General features: G+C 44.5%; 3 protein-coding genes across 3 annotated transcripts; all 3 read left to right on the forward strand.

Moving 5' to 3' along the window:
- The first annotated feature begins 1,345 nt into the window (after positions 1-1,345).
- On the forward strand, positions 1,346-2,515 carry LOC124657167. Its single transcript, XM_047195765.1, has 2 exons — positions 1,346-1,568; positions 1,686-2,515. The coding sequence occupies exons 1-2, from the start codon at positions 1,377-1,379 to the stop codon at positions 2,232-2,234; spliced, it is 741 nt and encodes a 246-aa protein (XP_047051721.1). The 5' UTR covers positions 1,346-1,376; the 3' UTR covers positions 2,235-2,515.
- Positions 2,516-7,123: 4,608 nt separating this feature from the next.
- Positions 7,124-14,627, forward strand: LOC124652093 (protein transport protein SEC23-like). Its single transcript, XM_047191118.1, has 14 exons — positions 7,124-7,190; positions 7,888-8,462; positions 8,563-8,778; positions 8,886-9,059; positions 9,536-9,697; positions 10,734-10,876; positions 11,467-11,542; positions 11,637-11,812; positions 11,901-11,982; positions 12,262-12,339; positions 12,603-12,764; positions 12,903-13,166; positions 13,287-13,391; positions 14,296-14,627. Exons 2-14 carry the CDS (start codon positions 7,953-7,955, stop codon positions 14,437-14,439), a joined length of 2,292 nt encoding a protein of 763 aa, XP_047047074.1. The 5' UTR covers positions 7,124-7,190; positions 7,888-7,952; the 3' UTR covers positions 14,440-14,627.
- Positions 14,628-14,931: 304 nt separating this feature from the next.
- LOC124652833 (probable carboxylesterase 12) lies at positions 14,932-16,474 on the forward strand. The gene has a single exon (XM_047191876.1). The coding sequence runs from the start codon at positions 15,024-15,026 to the stop codon at positions 16,158-16,160; it is 1,137 nt and encodes a 378-aa protein (XP_047047832.1). The 5' UTR covers positions 14,932-15,023; the 3' UTR covers positions 16,161-16,474.
- Positions 16,475-17,811: the final 1,337 nt, after the last annotated feature.

Consider the following 17,811-nt stretch of genomic DNA (forward strand, 5'->3'; position numbering starts at 1 on the left):
GGTCTCCTGTCATCTCACGCCGAGTTTCCGCACACAACATTATCGCTTTTCGCACCCCGGCGGCGTGCCCCCCTGAAAAAACTGCCGATTCAAATCCCGTGGTTTTCGGTTTCCACGGGTATGTTTAGAGGGGATGCGAGCTACCAAACACAGCCGTATTGTTGGCTGCCGTACCTTAAGCATGAAACTCTAGATATTAAATTTGTGGAAAAGTAGATTGCATGAATACAGACATAGAGCACTGCAGAGACGACCATAATAGTGCCACACAATCTTCAACCGTCTCTTCGTACCGATCGCTACTACACAAACGGAAGCACACTTCGTTTTCATGATCTCGTTCCCACCACACAGAAAGATCCTTGATACACCGGGACGGGAAAAATTGATCTCTGCACATCTCGATCCTTGATTCCCCCGGCGCTCCTGAAAGCTACGTCGAACCACCAGCAGCAATGCTCTCTTGCAAAAAGGGAGAAAACATTTTACCCTTTTCAAGAGAAAGTTCTGTTTCCGAATCAATTTCCGCTTCGGTCTTGTGCGAGAAGGTTTCATGCAAGTTGGATGCTTAGCTCTGGGTGCTTCGTGACCTCACCAGCTGATCACCATCGCTGAAGACCGGTGGAGCTCGTATGCTGCCGGGGCCGTTGGGTTTTCGCCTCGATCTCACACTTGGCGTCGAGTGGGTGCGAGGTCGGTTCTAGCGTTTGCTTCAAGAGAAGAGCGCGCGGCCACGATCGACGGCCACGGCACCGGCGAGCGCATGATCTGACGCTGCCGCGGCAACTGAAAACCCACGCGCGCGCGGCCGCGTGTAGTCAAAGGCCGCCGGTTTATCCAACGGCGACGTCTCACCGTAAAAGCATACCGGTTTGTTTGGTACCTCGGATCAAGGAACCTCCTGGGGATTGATTAAACAACAAGCTGTTAGTCGTTGCAGTTGTGGACTTGTGGTTGTAGTAGTATGTGCTGTTGTCGACGCTCTTTTTATCTAGTGTTAACTGATGACAAATTGACGATGCAAATGGACTGAGCATGGAGCCACTGACTGATTAAACACTTAGCAAAGAGAAGAAGGGGGGAATTCAGTCAAATCGACGCCGCAATATTCAGTACACTGTCGAGCTCGAATATAACTTACTTAGCCTTGAACCCAAAGGATTATAAACTCTAGCCATACGGACTCCCATACACTCGAGAGCTACGCCCCTCCGCTTTAAGCTGCAGGGCACCTGTCATGCGCGTCCACATCCTCCTCAGCCGAAAACCCATTCGCCGCCCACAGCGACAAGATCCCATTTATACGCACAGCTCGCCAGAGATCACAGGCACCGATCACCGATCGCGTGAGCGTCGCTTGCAGTTGAGCCGGAGCGATGCCTTGCCTGGCGCATGAGTACCACCCCAAGCTCCCGGCCACTAACCACTGCAAGTCCCTCTCCTGCCTCGTCCGGGAGACCTACGCGCACTGCCATGTCCCCTGCGTCGGGAGGATGCGTGGCGCCGGGTGGAGCTCCGGCGACGACAGCGACGACGAGGACCTTGATGACGCCCTCGACACCAAGCAGGTAAGCGGCGACTGCTCTGATCGATTAACTAAGTTCTTCATCCGAGCTAGGGGAGATTGAGCATGGTGCGTGCGTGTTCTTGCGTTGAATCGTTGATGGACCCGATCGATGGTGCAGGTGATACTGAACGAGATGAGGAACCGGCAGCTGAGGAGGAAGGAGTCGAGGTGCAGCGTGGAGTCCCCGACTCTGTCGAGCACCTTCGTCTGGTCCTTCACTCAGCTCGAGCCCAGCCCCAGGAGCGTTCTCGAGAAGGTCTCCAGCTCCAGCATAGAGAAGGACGAGAAGGATAAGGAGGCGGCAAGCGACGACGGCCGCGGCGACGCCGACGACGTGGAGAGCGAGGCGTTCTTCTCGGTGAAGAGCTTCTTCACGCGCAGCACGAGCCGGGCGGCAACCGTTGCGTCGTCGGTGGACCTGGACCCGGCGGCGACGTGGGAGGGCTTCCGGGACTGCGAGGGGTGGCCGTTCGGGCTGTGCCGCCGCCCCGCCGTGCCCCCGCTGCCCAGCACGCCCGCCGATTCGTGGAAGTGGCGCAAGCAGAGCAGCATGGGCAACCTGCTCGCCGCGAGCCCGGCCCGGGCTTACAGCTGCAAGGTCGCAACGAGTTTACCGGCGTCGCCGTTAGCCAGGAAGAACCTTGATGACGTGAACCGTCCGTCTTAGCAGCAGGGCACGGCGCGCTGAGGTGTGACGATGTTGGCAGGTTTGGAGGTATAGCTCACCTTGCTGTGTCATGTGGGAGATGATTTCACAGTGATCTTCCTCCAATCTCGTCGATCGTCTCTTTCGGAAAAATGTGCACTTAATTTCCAGGTGTCCGGTTATGACCGTGATCTGATCATCAATAACTCACATGTACTTTCAGATTCCCAGAGCTGCATCAATCGCGCATGATTTAGCTATGTTTTACTACATCACAAATAATTGTTATTTTTCCTTCGCTCGTTCTCTTCTGAAAAACAACTTTCCCTCCAAACAGTTGTCTGTCCCATTTGTATGAGGTAAAGACAGAATTTCGCACCACAAATTGCAAAGGCGTAACCAAAGTGAAGCAGTGAGCGCACGCACGGTTGGCTAACTTTACTCGACGACTTTGTCAAATGACATGACATGACCAAAGGCAAAAGAAAGAAAACTGGATGCCAAAGCATTGGCATCTGCGGAGTCGTAGCTGGGAGGGACCGGCCGAGCACTCCGCTGCTCCACTCCGCTCGAGTCTCGACACTGTCGACAATGCTGCTGCAGCCTACGGCTATGCTATGATATCTGAAAATTCTGATCCGGTGGGGGGCCGATTCTGTGCTGATCGGAGTGTCAGGATTCAGAGGCCCAGATGATGTGTGGGACTGTGCATATGATGCGCAGGAGAGATCACTGCCACATCTTTGATTGCAAGTCAGGACTCTCTACCAGTCTTCAGTCAATGCGAGCTCTGCAATGGGAAGAAGAAAATTATCATTTCAAGACAAATTTCTTCTACTTTTGCTGGCAATCAACATGTAGGATGGGTTATTACACTGAATGAACTGAGGACCCAAGTGTAGCAATACTAGTGGAGTATAGCACTTGCTGTAGATCGAGATTGGCTTTCATAAGATATATGATAAACTACACCGAATATGAGACGATTCCTTTAATTTGAGGCTTCCAATAAACCACTTTCTCTTCGATGATTAGCGACCTTACCAAAGCTCCTATTCCTATATAGTATATACAGATTTTTTCGATAGTATAATATACTATATATATACAGATGGAAAACGAAGTCTTGACTTCGGGGATGGAAAGGCCACCGATATCTTAATTTCAGATAGTGCTAGCTCGCCATGTGTTGAATGTAGTCCTGTACTCCTGGTAGCCGGGTACTTGTGTTCAGGGTTCAGACTTCAGACCCTGAAGATTCATTTGACCTCATGCAATTCACAATCAAGAAAGCTGCTCTCGCTTTAAAGCTGCCGCGACATGTAGGAGTTAGCGGCTGTGGATCGCTTATGGTTGATAGCTGACATGCATGTGTGCAGTCTGTAGCTAATAGTGAGGTCCTCAAATTAATTTATACCCACTTAACAATGCTATTTGAGGCACCTTCATCAAATAGAAGAAAAGGAAAGTACGCTAATTGTGATATTCGGCTTTGGTAAATCAATTAGAGTGTTTGGTAAGGTGGACCAGTTTTGGGTCTCAATGGGGAGAGGCTCTATAGGTGTTAGCCCGTTCGAGGCCATTGGTAGGCTAGGTTGCATCACTAGGACCAAAACGCTTCCGGTGATTGGTTGACTGCAGCCTAGCCCAAATGGCCTTGGCGATGCAACTTAGATGTTTGGTACCAAATGATCACTCTTTAGGTCATCTGGTGGGCTCGAATGAGATCTATACACGAGGAGGAGTTCCAAAGCTCTCCTTCTACTCATATGTTCATTACAAGATATCTTGCTGAAACTTGAATGGACTCCTTGAGCCAATGCAAAGCTTCGATCCAACCAGTCTGTTCAGTTTGGATTAGCCCTCTAGTAGGATACATGAAACTGAATGTTGATGGCAATGTCGACAACAAAAGGTGTAGTTGGGGTTGTCAGTCGGAATGATCAAGTTTTTTTTTGTGGAAAATCAACCATTGACTTTGATGGTGTTATGAACCCAGTAATTCTGGAGGCATACGCATGTAGAGAAGCACTTGATCTAGCTGACGATCTACACATTCGGAAGCTTGCAATTGCATTGGATTGGCTGTCGGTGTTTCGTGAGATCAACTCAAAAAGTTTTGATAACAAGAATGGTATGATTATGCGGAACATCTTCCAGTACAAATCGAAGTTTCAGTTTTCGGTCTATGGACATGAACGGCGTGAAGCGAATGTGAAAGCACATAGACTAGTTAGAATGGCGACCACCCTTGAGGTTGGGCGTCATATTTGGATGAATGACCATCCGGATAAACTTTACATTCACTTGAACATTTATATACAATAAAACTTACGATGTTCTTTAAAATAAATCCATGCAACGTTTGTGGTCACCTCTTCTCTCTACTGGTGAACTTACCATACTATCACCAGCATCACACACACATGGTTCATCAGTTCATAAGCAGAATCCCTAGCTATTATGAATGATAGTTCATAAGCATAGTTCCTAGCTACTACGAATAACAATTCATAATCATGGTCCCTAGGTACTCATAATCATAAGGGAGCTCAACAAAGGGGGGTCATAGACTCATAGGGAAGTTTCTTCTTCTTCTTCTTGGTGGTGTTACCTTAGTCCTGCCACATTGCATTTCTCTAGTCTAGCCTCTTGTTCTTCCAATCTTTATTGTCGCCTTGCTCCATGCTACGGTCGGTCTCAACTTCATCAGGCACAACCGTTTGTGGGAAGTAGTCATCTTCACCCCAAGTTAAGATCCAGCTGTGAATAATGCAGCAAGAAAACTAGCTTGCCTTGAGCCTCGTAAGTGTGGATGGATTTCTGGTCAAAGCCCTTAAACCTATTCTTCAAAGAAGCAAAACCCCTCTAGATGGTGACTCAAAGGCTTGAGTGTCTCAGATTGAACAACTCTTTGGCAATCTGGGGTTGTTCCTTGCACTTGAGTCGTTGAGATTGTACCTTATTTTTAAAGGGGGTAGAATCCTAGGCTGACATGCATATCCAACATTCCCTAGGTAGAACTTACCTGCAGAAATTTTCAACCCAACGAGCCTAGACAAGCTGCCAGCTAGGATGCTTGCAACATGAGCAAAACGTTCCCAACCAGCTAGCACATAGGTGAACTTCAGATCGAAATCCACATCTGCTAGCACATTTGGCTGGTGTAGTGCTTCCTCCCCATGAACGTTGAAGAATGTTCTTTGGTCAGCCTTTACTGTCGCATGAGTACCATCGATAGCCCCAATACAACCCTGTGATGCAACGAAGAGTTAGTCACGTTTCTGACAATAACACTTGTATGATGAAACAAATGACCATAATTAGTGCTCACTCTGAAATATGACCACTATTTATACCCATCCTTCATCTTGGGAAGGGTGTTCTTGGATGGTGGCTTGATCATTTCGCCTCTTGGCTCTCCAACTGCAAACAACGCTCGCGCTTTGACCCTTGGTCTTAAAATGCACACCTAGCAAGTTTGTGCTAAAGCAATCTGCTATTGTCCTAATAGACATATCAATTACATAGGCCACAATAATCTTACACTCGCCAATTGCAAAAATCCTTGACAATTGGCCGCGGAGAATCTCATGAAAGTTTAAAAAGTATATCCTTGTTGAACATTGAACCTTGAGCAGTGTGGCTTTGCAATAATGATGATGTGTTTGGTAAAACAAATCTCCTTCTACGTTACAAATTATCTACGTGTGCACACACCGTTTACGCATTTGGTGTCACTTGAAGCGGTCAGAGCATAAGGAGCTCTCCATCAGAACATGTTTTCATGTGGAGCGAGCAGCCAATGAAAATTTTACTTAGCAGGAAATGGTTGCATAATCAACATATTGATTCTCCACCACTTGATACTGCTTATTTATTCTTTTCCCGCATGTTTAAGAGCTTGTGTTGGAACCTTTTATTGTTGTACCACCTAACTAGAAACCATCACACGAGCGATGCCACATCATATTCTAACCCTACCAACTTATTTGTCGATTTTATTTATGCCTCAAACTCCCATTTCCCACCTTCAGTTATTCCACCCGACAAAACATGTTGTAATTCTATTTATACTCCACACCAGAGGAGTCTCCTACCTTCCCCTCCCCGCACATGAGTGTCAGTCCGAGGGGAGGGAAAGCCAGGTGTCCGATATTGAAAATCCTTATCACAAGAGCGGATGGAGGGACATGCCGGGTTTTTTGAAACAAAATTTTAACAAATTTCAATATGTCAAAATTATGTCAAAAAGTGTCGTGCATACATCTCGACGTTCTATGTGGTTGCAAAGTGGTTTCACGATAATCAATATATTTTATGTCGGTCGTGTGTAAAACGGAAAAAATTGCCGCTACAAAAAGTTCTTCAAGGTATATATCTTCAGCTTTGTTATTTATACAAGACTTTTAAAAATGTCAGTTTTCCACAAAATTTAATGTGTAGCAGAATGTAGAAATGTAGGTGAATTTTTTTGTTCACAATAGTTCTAATATTTCAAAATATTTTTCAGGTGTCAGAAGCATATGCACGCAAAGTGAATCTCCGGCGGATGTAGTCCTAAAATTAGATCGATTCAGGTTGTCTGAGAAGACGAATCAGAATTAATTTGCCATTGATGAGAAGATACCCGGCGCTGTCTAGAAAACCGGTAGACCAGGCCACGCGAGCAAACCTCATACGAGCCGTCCGATCCGCCCTCTCGTCTAGCCGCGCGCATCCAAGCCGTCCATCGCCTACCATCGGGCCCCACCCGCACACGTTATTCCAGCGCCAACTCACCCCTCTCGTCTTGTCCCCCGACTGCCAGAGTGAATCCTCTCCTGAATCCCGATCGAGTCGCGGGCTCCACCGTGCCGCCCGCGTCGATCGCCGCCTCCCCCAGCTCCGGCGACGCCGACGCCGGCACCGGTGCGGCCGGATCTAGGAGGCCACCGCCCGCCAGCTTCCCGCGGCGCGGCCCGGCGGTATTCGCAGGTGAGCCGCCTCGTCGCTTCTCGTAATCGCCACATCTGCCTGCAGCTTCTACGTTTTTTCCTTCGACGGCGATGTTTTTGGGGGAGATCTAGGGTCCGCCGTGGTTAGCTGCGGGAAATTTCGGTGTTCGGTGGGTGGGGCGGGTTGCCCGGAAGCAATTCCGATTTCGGATATTTTATTACGGTGGTTTCATCGTAGAGTAAATCGAAATCGACCCCTCCCTACTTCGCTAGTTTGTGGCGCAAAGCGCAATGTAGGCTAATCGATGCCTGCGTTTTCTCTGTTAGAAGACCCACTTCTGATCTATGCACACTGACGCCGATGCAGTCATTCAGAGTTTTGGGCTATTTGTGAGTTATTGATGCTGTGAACCACTCCAATTGTCGGGGAAGCTGGAGATTGAGAATTGCTATTATTCAGCTTGATTTTCAAACCTGTATGATCAGGCTGAAACGTTGGTTATATTAGCTCACCGTGTACTGAGATTTTTGCAATGTACCAGCACCTTGGTCTTGGTGTAATCGGATTGCTAGGATAGTGCAACCTTTTAATTTTGATGTGAACAACTATTGCATCAGATATAGTATTTGAGCAGATTGAATCGAACTACTAGCGGCTATTTGCATGGTCTCTGTTCTCTACTTTCGTTTGCTTATGTTCACCAAGTTTTCACTTGCTATTAATTTGAAATTTGCAGGCTGGCTATCGTTTTACTTGTGGTCGTGGAGGGCATAATTAGCATATAACACTGCTCTATTGAAAATGGCGGAGTTCTTTCAGCTTGAGGAAGTGGATGGGATAAGGATGCCATGGAATGTTATTCCGGGCACAAGGGAGGATGCTTTGAGCTGCGTGGTCCCTGTTTCTGCCATCTATACTCCTCTTAAGCCAATCGATAAGATGACAGTAGTCCCATATTCTCCCCTTCGCTGCCGCATGTGTCGTTCGATCCTCAACCCCTTCTCCAGTGTTGACTATAATTCCAAGATCTGGCAGTGTACATTCTGCTTTCAGCGCAATCAATTCCCTCAACACTACTCCTCGATCTCAGAAAATAATCTCCCTCCAGAACTCTTCCCTCAGTATACCACTATGGAGTACATATCCGCTGCCGAAACTGGTCCTGTGGCGCCTCCAGTTTTCATGTTTGTCGTGGATACTTGCATGATCGAGGAAGAAATTGATTATTTGAAGTCTGCTCTGGCGCAGACTGCCGAGCTATTGCCAGATAATTCCCTTGTTGGATTCATTACTTTTGGGACATATGTACAGGTAATAGTTCTGTGTATACTCATTAATGCTCTATTCGTAAAATTTTCGTTCATTATTCATGGTTGATTTAGTAATACCTTTTCAATAATGGTTCATGTAGGTGCATGAATTGGGTTTTGGCTTGCTGCCAAAGTCATATGTGTTCAAGGGAACAAAAGAGGTCAGCAAGGAACAAATATTGGATCAAATGTGCTTCTTTTCTGGCAAGCAAAAGCCCACCACGGGGGTGATAGCTGGAACTAGGGATGGTCTTTCATCAGAGAGCATCTCTAGGTTCCTGGTGCCTGCTTCTGAGTGCGAGTTTGTATTGAACTCAGTAAGAATGAATATCATCCCCATATGAAATCAGTCTGTTCATATAGTTTTTCATATCCCATACTTTTAATGTGGCAAGTCCATGATATGATTTTACTGTATGTCTAGGTTATCGAAGGTCTGCAAAAAGACCCTTGGCATATTCCAGCTGATCAACGTGCATCAAGATGCACTGGAGCTGCATTAAGTGTGGCAGCCAGTCTCCTGGGCGTTTGTGTCCCTGGCTCAGGTGCTAGGATCATGGCATTTATTGGTGGCCCGTCTACAGAGGGACCTGGTTCTGTAAGTCCAAATAATAAATGATTGTCGATTGTTTTGAGCTATTTGGTTATATTTCACACTATCACAGTTGTTGGTTCACATGTTGTTTGGATGGGCAACTGGGATTACTCAGAGCACCATCCTTTTGGATTTTTCGTAGGGCCCTCAATGTGCTGAGAAACACTACCATATTATATTTGAGCATTAAGTGAATTTTGCATGTTCTAGCATTGCACCTTTGTTTTGTCACATGAGAAATATTGTTTCTTTTCTTGGAAAGGCAGACTCACGTTTATCTATGTTTTCATTCGTTTTATGTCAACTCTCTGCACATCAAAATGTCATATTCTATTGAAGGATACCAGTACACACCACTGATTATGTTTGAGCCTTACATCATCTAGTGATTTTCATATATCTCAATAACTGTATGTTGTATACATATTTCTGTGTATGCTTTCTTCTGTAGTATGATGACTGTTTTGCAAAATTTCCAGATTGTATCCAAATCCTTGTCAGAGCCAATTCGCTCACACAAAGACCTCGATAAAGACTCGGCTCCACTTTATGATAAAGCTGTTAAGTTCTATGATCAGATTGCCAAGCAGCTTGTGCACCAAGGACATGTTCTGGATTTGTTTGCATGTGCAGTCGACCAGGTCTGTTCTCTATGTCACACTCATTCCGTTCATGTATAAATGTTGTCATATTATATAATCAAATTTGAGAACAAAGCGTTGCTATGCACGGGTGCGTATGCAGTTCATCGTAGCTCAAGTCTTTGACTCTGTGTGGCGCTCAAGTTTCTTCTTCTATAAAAATATGCCACCAAGGGCTAGTCCTGGCTGTAGTACAGTCAAACCTGTAATTTTTTACTAGCATATATATAAATACTTAAATTTGTCCGCAAATGACATTGAGTAGATTTGCCATCAAAAGTACTTCCATATAATTGCATTTGTAGTATTGGTTAACATATAATTAGATCAAAGTTGTGTACTTGAGACAGCATCAATATCCACAATGAAAAGTAAAAGAGAATGGAGGGGGGGTGGTAAGGATGAGGCCATACATACCCTTTTATGGATAGCTGTTTGCTGCATGCCTTCCCTAATGTTTACCCTTTTCTCCTTGATCTGGCAGTAGCTTGTAGGAATTAATATTTATGGAGCCATTGATTATTGCTTATTTGTATCGTTTCTATGAAATTTGTAGGTATTTTTAACAGTTGCTTGCGCTGAAAGTAGCCACCCCCACCCCCCCTTCTTTTTTTGGCCATTTTGTGTAAAGCATCATCATAGCTGCTCCTACAGCCAGTGAGGGACCTCAATACAAGTACTGTTACATTGTTTGCATGTAGATGTAAAAAACTGCACAGTTGCACCAACAGTTGCCTAATAGGAGCAGAGTTTTGAAGGGTCCGTCTGTGGTTGTTTTGCTGTGTTGCACTATGGCATTTAGTTATTTACAGGAATATTTGCTAATTCTATTAAGATTTTGCTCTTGTGGATATGAAATGCTCTCAACTAACTGTTGTATCCAGAACTGGATGAAAACATGTGCTTTTGAAATGCTACCACACTACCATACGGAGCCACATAAATTCACATTTGTGTGCACTATTTAGTGTGTGGACAGAGATGCATGGCTATTTTGTTCGGAAGTGATAAGTTCTTTTATGTTTTGAGTTGTCAGGTTGGTGTTGCTGAAATGAAGGTTGCAATTGAGAAGACTGGGGGAATTGTTGTGCTTGCTGAAAGTTTTGGTCACTCTGTTTTCAAAGACTCGCTTCTCCGCATCTTTCAGTCAGCAGACAACAACCTTGGATTATCATTCAAGTAAACCATTCTTTTCTCTAGCTCGATTTTCTTTGAGTTGTAGTGCGGGTTTTGTAATTTTTTTTGAATCATTATATTTGAAATGAGAAATAGGGACTGAGTGGCCTTCTTTTAAAACTTTTCAAATGCACATTGCACTTATCCCTCGACGAACTACTGCCTATAGCTCTTTTCACCATAGCGTGAGGGTTTCCTCTTTTTAGTACTTCATACTATCTTGTACATGTGCCCACAAAGCTTTCAAGATAGCTCAGCTGCTCTGAACATCAAGGCCACCCGCATGGATGCCTAAATATGGCGTGATTGGCTGCCAGGCACTATTTATAATACGGAGTACTACATCAATCTTAAACTGTTTGCATGTTTGCAAATAATAAATCTACTTTAAGCACCCATTATTTATCTCAGACTTTTGTCTCATTGTTCCGCCAACATCGATAATACCATATAGGGTGTTTTTCTGAAACGACTTAGCTTTTAATAGCATCATCAATAACCTAAATTTTTTCAATATACTACTACATCCATTGTTTGTATGGTGTCATTTTGATTTATAATTTGATATTAATACATTCGAATTGCCTCAACAGTGGTATTCTTGAGATTAACTGCTCAAAAGACGTAAAGATTCAAGGCATTATTGGGCCTTGTACTTCCCTGGAGAAGGTACAGCCATGTTAACATCTGTAAGCTATAAGCTTATAGAACGATAAGAATATGCAGTTTTGTGCTGTTCTAATGCTGCAGTTATCATATGCAGAAAAGTCCCCTGTCTGCAGATACTGTTATTGGTCAGGGAAACACTAGTGCTTGGAAGATGTGTGGTCTTGACAAGAAAACATCACTTTGCTTCGTATATGATATCTCGAGAAAAGTTGGTCCAGATTCAGTAGCTCAACAGACAAGCAACCAGCTCTACTTTCAATATGTAACCTAGTAAGGAACATGTTGATTTTGTTTTTTCCTAAGCATCTGGTTCTGCTTTAAATGACTTACCTTGCTGACTTGAGGGTGTTACATTCAGCTATCAGCATCATGAGGGCCAGATGAGATTACGGGTTACTACGATCTCCAGACAATGGTCTTCTGGTTCTGCTAGTGTGCAGGCAAGTTTCTATCTTTGGTCACTTTGGTAATCAGGAATTAACAGTGACGTTTCTTCTAGTGAGCCTAGTTCTTTTTTTTCAGACATGCACACACATTTGAATGTGTCTTGTTGCATACTAGAACAAGAACACAGTTTTTTTTTTGCGGGTAAAACAAGAACACTGTTAAAGCAAGAACATGCTTGTTCCTTTCCAATCTGATATGTTTTCTGCTGTTCCCTTGTTGTTCTTTTGAACAAAAAAAATCTTGTTTGTTAAATTAACTTTTTTGTGTTTCAGGAGCTGGTTGATGGCTTTGATCAAGAAACCGCTGCTGCAGTTGTGGCACGCTTGGTCTCCTTTAAGATGGAAACTGAGGTACTTCCAAGATAAATTTCATGATAAATAATTTACAAGTGAACACACAATATATTACTTCATTTTCTGCTGTTTTGCACACAAGCTGAATGCATATCGCACTTTGCTGAGATGGATCTTTGAAGTAGTATTTGTTCAGCTATACACAGTGGCTCAGCTTTTGATGTCACATAGTTTATGGGAAATAATTCAGCCCTTAAAATTCTATGAATTCAAGCTATATTGTCATATTTATTAAACATTATCTTCTCTGCATGTTTCAGGCTGATTTCGATCCAATAAGATGGCTTGATCGAGCCTTGATACGTTTATGTACTAAATTTGGAGACTATCAGAAGGAGACACCGTCATCCTTCAGTTTGTCTCCACGTCTATCAATATTTCCCCAGTTTATGTTTAATTTGAGGCGTTCTCAGTTTGTTCAGGTTGAGGGTTTGATTTTCTTTATTAAACAGTGCTTCGAAGATAGAAAATTTACATGTTTAGGGTTCGACTTTCTTTATTAAAAAATGCTTCAAAGATAGATAATTTATTCACATACTGAATTTCTTACCTTTTTGCAGGTTTTTAACAATAGCCCTGATGAAACCGCATATTTTAGGATGATGTTGGAGAGGGAAAATGTAGGCAATACAGTTGCGATGATTCAGCCTTCACTTATATCCTACTCATTTCAATCAGAGCCAATGCCAGTTCTCTTGGATGTAACTGCAATTGCTCCTGACAAGATCCTTTTATTGGATTCTTATTTTACTGTTGTTATCTTCCATGGAATGACCATTGCACAATGGCGAAATGCGGGTTACCAAGATCAAGAAGGCCACGAGGTAATTTTTGTCAGATAGGGCAGAATAATGTTGGTTTACTGATGCCAACCAGGTCATGAATATATCATCTAGATTGCAATGTAAAGGCCTTTCCAGTGCTAAATCCTGCATGATGTTCAGGTCTTTGCCAAGCTGTTAAAAGATCCACATGTGGAAGCTGATACAATTATCAAGGAGCGGTTTCCTGTACCCCGTTTGGTTGTCTGTGATCAACATGGATCTCAGGTATTTTTTTATTGTTTTGTTCTTTTGGTTTATTTCTTTGTTCTATTTGCAGATGAATAGGATAGTTCATAGACTAGTTAAGTATGATGAACTGAATATTTAACTTGTTTTAGACCAAAGGCATAACTTTCAAATCGAAGCAGCTACACTAAATAGCAGGACTGTTTCTACAAACCCTTCACATGGATGTACAATAATGAACCGTTAATCTCATACCACTGAGATGTGGTAATCTTATAATGCTGTGGAAGTATTTTACTCATGTGATATTAGTATGTTCACATGTCAGTCAAGCAAAGTAGTGTGAAATGTGGTAGTATGCTAGAGTAGCATACTGCCATCTAAGTAGAATAGATGAAGGCTTACACAATACTTATGGCTAGTCTTTCTGGGTTAGTTTTGGCGTAGCCGCACTGTGGGCAATGGACTTGCTTTCATCCGTCTTAGGAGCTCTCTTTTGCAACTATTACACGCAAGGGTGTGTTATTTTTGGATCCGAAAATTCAAAGATGTGCAACATGTGCAACTGCAAAAATTCATGCCAAAATGATCCATGGGTGCCGCACAAAAACTACAAAAGATCCAACTACTCTTATCTGTTGCCTGTTACGATAAAACCCTTATGCTCTGTCTGGTCATAAGGGAGCTCTGAGGCGGTCCATCCTGTTACACACAAGGGAGTTTTTTTTTTTTTATAGCAGAGCAGTTACACACTTGGTCAAAATTTGCCATTTGTTTTTGTGCGTTTACATGTTCTATCTGTGAATGTTCTCAAGTTTTTTTTTTTTGACATGCACGAGTACCTAACCTAAGATCAAGCAGCTTACCTTTGCGTGTACATTTTACAACTCTTTTTATTTGTCATGTGTTGTTGCTAAATATCTACTTTCCTCTGAACCACCAGGCTCGATTTTTACTGGCAAAGCTCAATCCATCTGTTACGTACAACTCTGATAATGCTGCTGCATCTGGAGGAGACGTGATATTCACAGATGATGTGAGCTTCGACGTCTTCATGGATCATCTCCAGCGGTTATCTGTCCAATAGGATACTGTCTCACTGCATAGAACAATTTTGTACCACCAGCCATCTCTTCTGCTGTACAGAAAGGAACATTGTTTATTTTATTTTATTTTATTTTACGGAGTATTTATGATGCCTTACATTTGCTTGGGTGATCTTGGGTTGGTGCTTATACCATCCGATAAAAAGAATATAAATGGTGCATTTCTGAACCAGGCTTCGACATCTCTATTCCGTATATGTCGATCGACCGTTATCTTCTGTTCTGAAACATAACTAGTACTACGAAGTACTATAGTTGGCATGCTTCACACAACGCGCGAACATCTGTTGTTGAGAAAGAAGGTACCAGCTGTTTCTCCAGCAATAATGCATAGGGCTGGGGCTGGCCGGCTGGGCCCCGATACGTGGTTGCTTCCCATGCATGCATATATTTGATCTTGGACTGTTGGACACCCTTATGGCCACAAACAGGCTTATCTGCTTCCTTATCTGTTGCCTGTTACGATAAAACCGAAGGGACATGATATGAGTTATTATGCGCGCAAGGAGTTACTCCTACACAATACATCGTTTCAGCTGTTACTCCTGCACAATACATCGTTTCCATGGCCATGGCCATCAGGGGCGGAGCCACCTTTTGCTCTGTCTGGGCAGCCACCCAACCATGGCAGCGGCTGGCTGTAGATCGGAGAAGAAGGCCACTCCAGCAACTATACTCATCTGCCACAATTTCAACAGAATTGAGATGGATGATCCATTCTACATCCCACAAAAATGGTGCTGTGCAGGCAGCTGCCACCGAAGCTGAATTGGACGACGAGGTGTTGTTAGAGGCTCCAGCGCAATTCCGCATCTACAAGAGCGGCAGGATGGACCGCCTCAACGAGCCTACCCTCTCGCCTCCTGGCCTGGACGAGGCCACCGGCGTCACCTCCAGGGACGTCGTCCTCGACGCCGACACCGGCGTCTCCGTGCGCCTCTACCTTCCAAAGCTCCCAGATCATCACTCCCCCACGAAGCTCCCGGTCCTCGTCTTCTTCCACGGCGGGGCCTTCCTCCTCGGGTCGGCCGACGACGCCGCGTACCACAACTATGTTAACGCCCTCGCCGCCGAGGCAGGAGTGCTTGCCGTCTCCGTCGACTACCGCCTCGCCCCGGAGCACCCTCTCCCCGCGGCATACGACGACTCCTGGGCCGCGCTCCGGTGGGCGGCGTCGGCGCACGACGGCTGGATCGCCGAGCACGGCGACCTGTCCCGGCTCTTCCTGGCCGGTGACAGCGCCGGTGCCAACATCGCGCATGACATGCTCATGAGGGCGGCCTCCAACGACAACAACCCAAGAGTAGAAGGTGCGATACTGCTGCACCCTTGGTTCAGCGGGACCACGGCGGTCGAGGGTGAGCCCCCGGCCGCGTCCAAGGTCACCGGGATGCTCTGGTCCTACGCGTGCCCCGGGGCGGTGGGCGGCGCCGACGACCCCAGGATGAATCCTCTGGCGCAGGGCGCGCCGGCGCTGGAGAAGCTCGGGTGCGTGAGGATGCTCGTGACCGCGGGGCTGGAGGACGGGCTCGCCGCGCGGAACCGCGCGTACCACGACGCCGTGGCCGGCAGCGGGTGGCGCGGCACCGCGGCGTGGCTCGGGTCCGAGGGGGAGGGCCACGTGTTCTTCCTCGGGAAGCCTGGGTGCGAGAATGCGAAGCAGCTCATGGACCGCGTCGTCGCGTTCATTGCCGGTGCCTGATCGATGGAGTTCTTTAGCGGAGCTGGAGCTTTGTCAACTAAACTTCAAGAGTTTACATGAATTCGCAGATCACTTGGAGGAGTAATCAGCCAGATAGCCACACATTGTTGGAGTAGTTAGCCTTGCTGGTTAGTTTATCATGTTTTAGTTCCGTTTGGTTTTGCTCAGAAGACTGTTAAGTCGATGCCTGCCCATCATAGATCCATCTTCAGTGACGCGATGGATCGGCGGCCAAGTGAATCCAGTAGTTGTGATTCATGCAATTTCCGATTTTTGGATTTGACTTATTATCCAGAAAATCATCTAAATAGGTACTCTTCATGCTGCTTTTTTTCTTGGCTTTATTACCATTCAACAATATCTGGTCAAAAGCCAAAAGCAGTCAAAATCCAAAAGTCAGAAATAAGCCAAACCAAACAACACGCTCCTACTAACAATACTCCGGCCGTCCATTGATCAGCCACACATGCCTAACGATAAAGTTGCTGCCGATCGTGCAAGAGGACGTGCTTCCTGGTTTGCTTCTCGTCGTTCATGGGTAACTGTGACCAGATGATACTTCTCCATTTTACTGTAGGTACGAAAACTTCGATGCACAGGCTCGGGTAAATGCCCCCATTTTTTTTGAAAAAAGTACCACAACTACCAAGTGTAGCATTGCATATAGTGCAAATTGGCGATGAAGCCATCTGCTTATGCTCCTGGCAACCAGGGTTGTTTTTGCTAGTTACCACCAGCAATAACGCGGACTTTTGGCTCTCGGGTGCTACCCACCTCCATACACCCCAAAAAATATATAGTAATTTAAAAAAGCTAAAAAATATGAACCTTCCTAGAAATCAAGCATGATCAAGTTTGGTACTCGTAAAAAAATGTTTTGAAAAGAAATGATTCCCATGATCTTCAGAGCAAACAAATAAGTATTTATGACGAATAGTACTTGGTCGTGGGAAGTTTCAATTTTGTTTTTTTACCCAGTATACAACGAAAGTAATTCCCTAGGAAAATATTTTTATACAAGTACAATACCTGACCATCTTTGATTTCAAAAAAAGTTCGAACATTTTTAACTTTTTTTGATTTTTTTTCCAAATATGGGGGTGTGTAGCACCCGAGAGCTCCTATGCATTTCTCCCACCAGCAAAGCGTAATACAGGGAGAGACTTGTATAGGATCGCCTATTAGGTGGGATCATAGGATCAATCCACAGAAAACATATTTTAAAAATGCAAAAAATTGAAAATAATATATAACATTCCTATGGGTTGTGTTTACAACTCCGAATAATTTCAGCTCAAAATTTGATCTACATTTGGAGAAACAAAAAAGACAAATTCGACTATGAATAGTGACAGATCTCTTGAACAGGATTTCACACTATTCACACTCAAATTTATCTTTTTTTTGTTCTCTAAGTGTATGTCAAATTTGAAGTTTCAAATTTTTGACCTTGCATATGTAACACACATGTGTGTTGTCATTTTTTCTAGAATATTTAAACATGTTTTTTCTTTTCAAAAAAAAAATTCTCATAGATCCCATCTAAAATCTGATCCTACCTAAGCCTTCCCCGTGTAATAGCGGACAATTTTTCCGGAATTCATATATTTTCAAAAAATTAAAGAATTTAGGAAATTCTGGATAAATTTAT

This window comes from Lolium rigidum, chromosome 5, assembly GCF_022539505.1.
Source record: "Lolium rigidum isolate FL_2022 chromosome 5, APGP_CSIRO_Lrig_0.1, whole genome shotgun sequence".
Lineage (NCBI taxonomy): Eukaryota > Viridiplantae > Streptophyta > Magnoliopsida > Poales > Poaceae > Lolium > Lolium rigidum.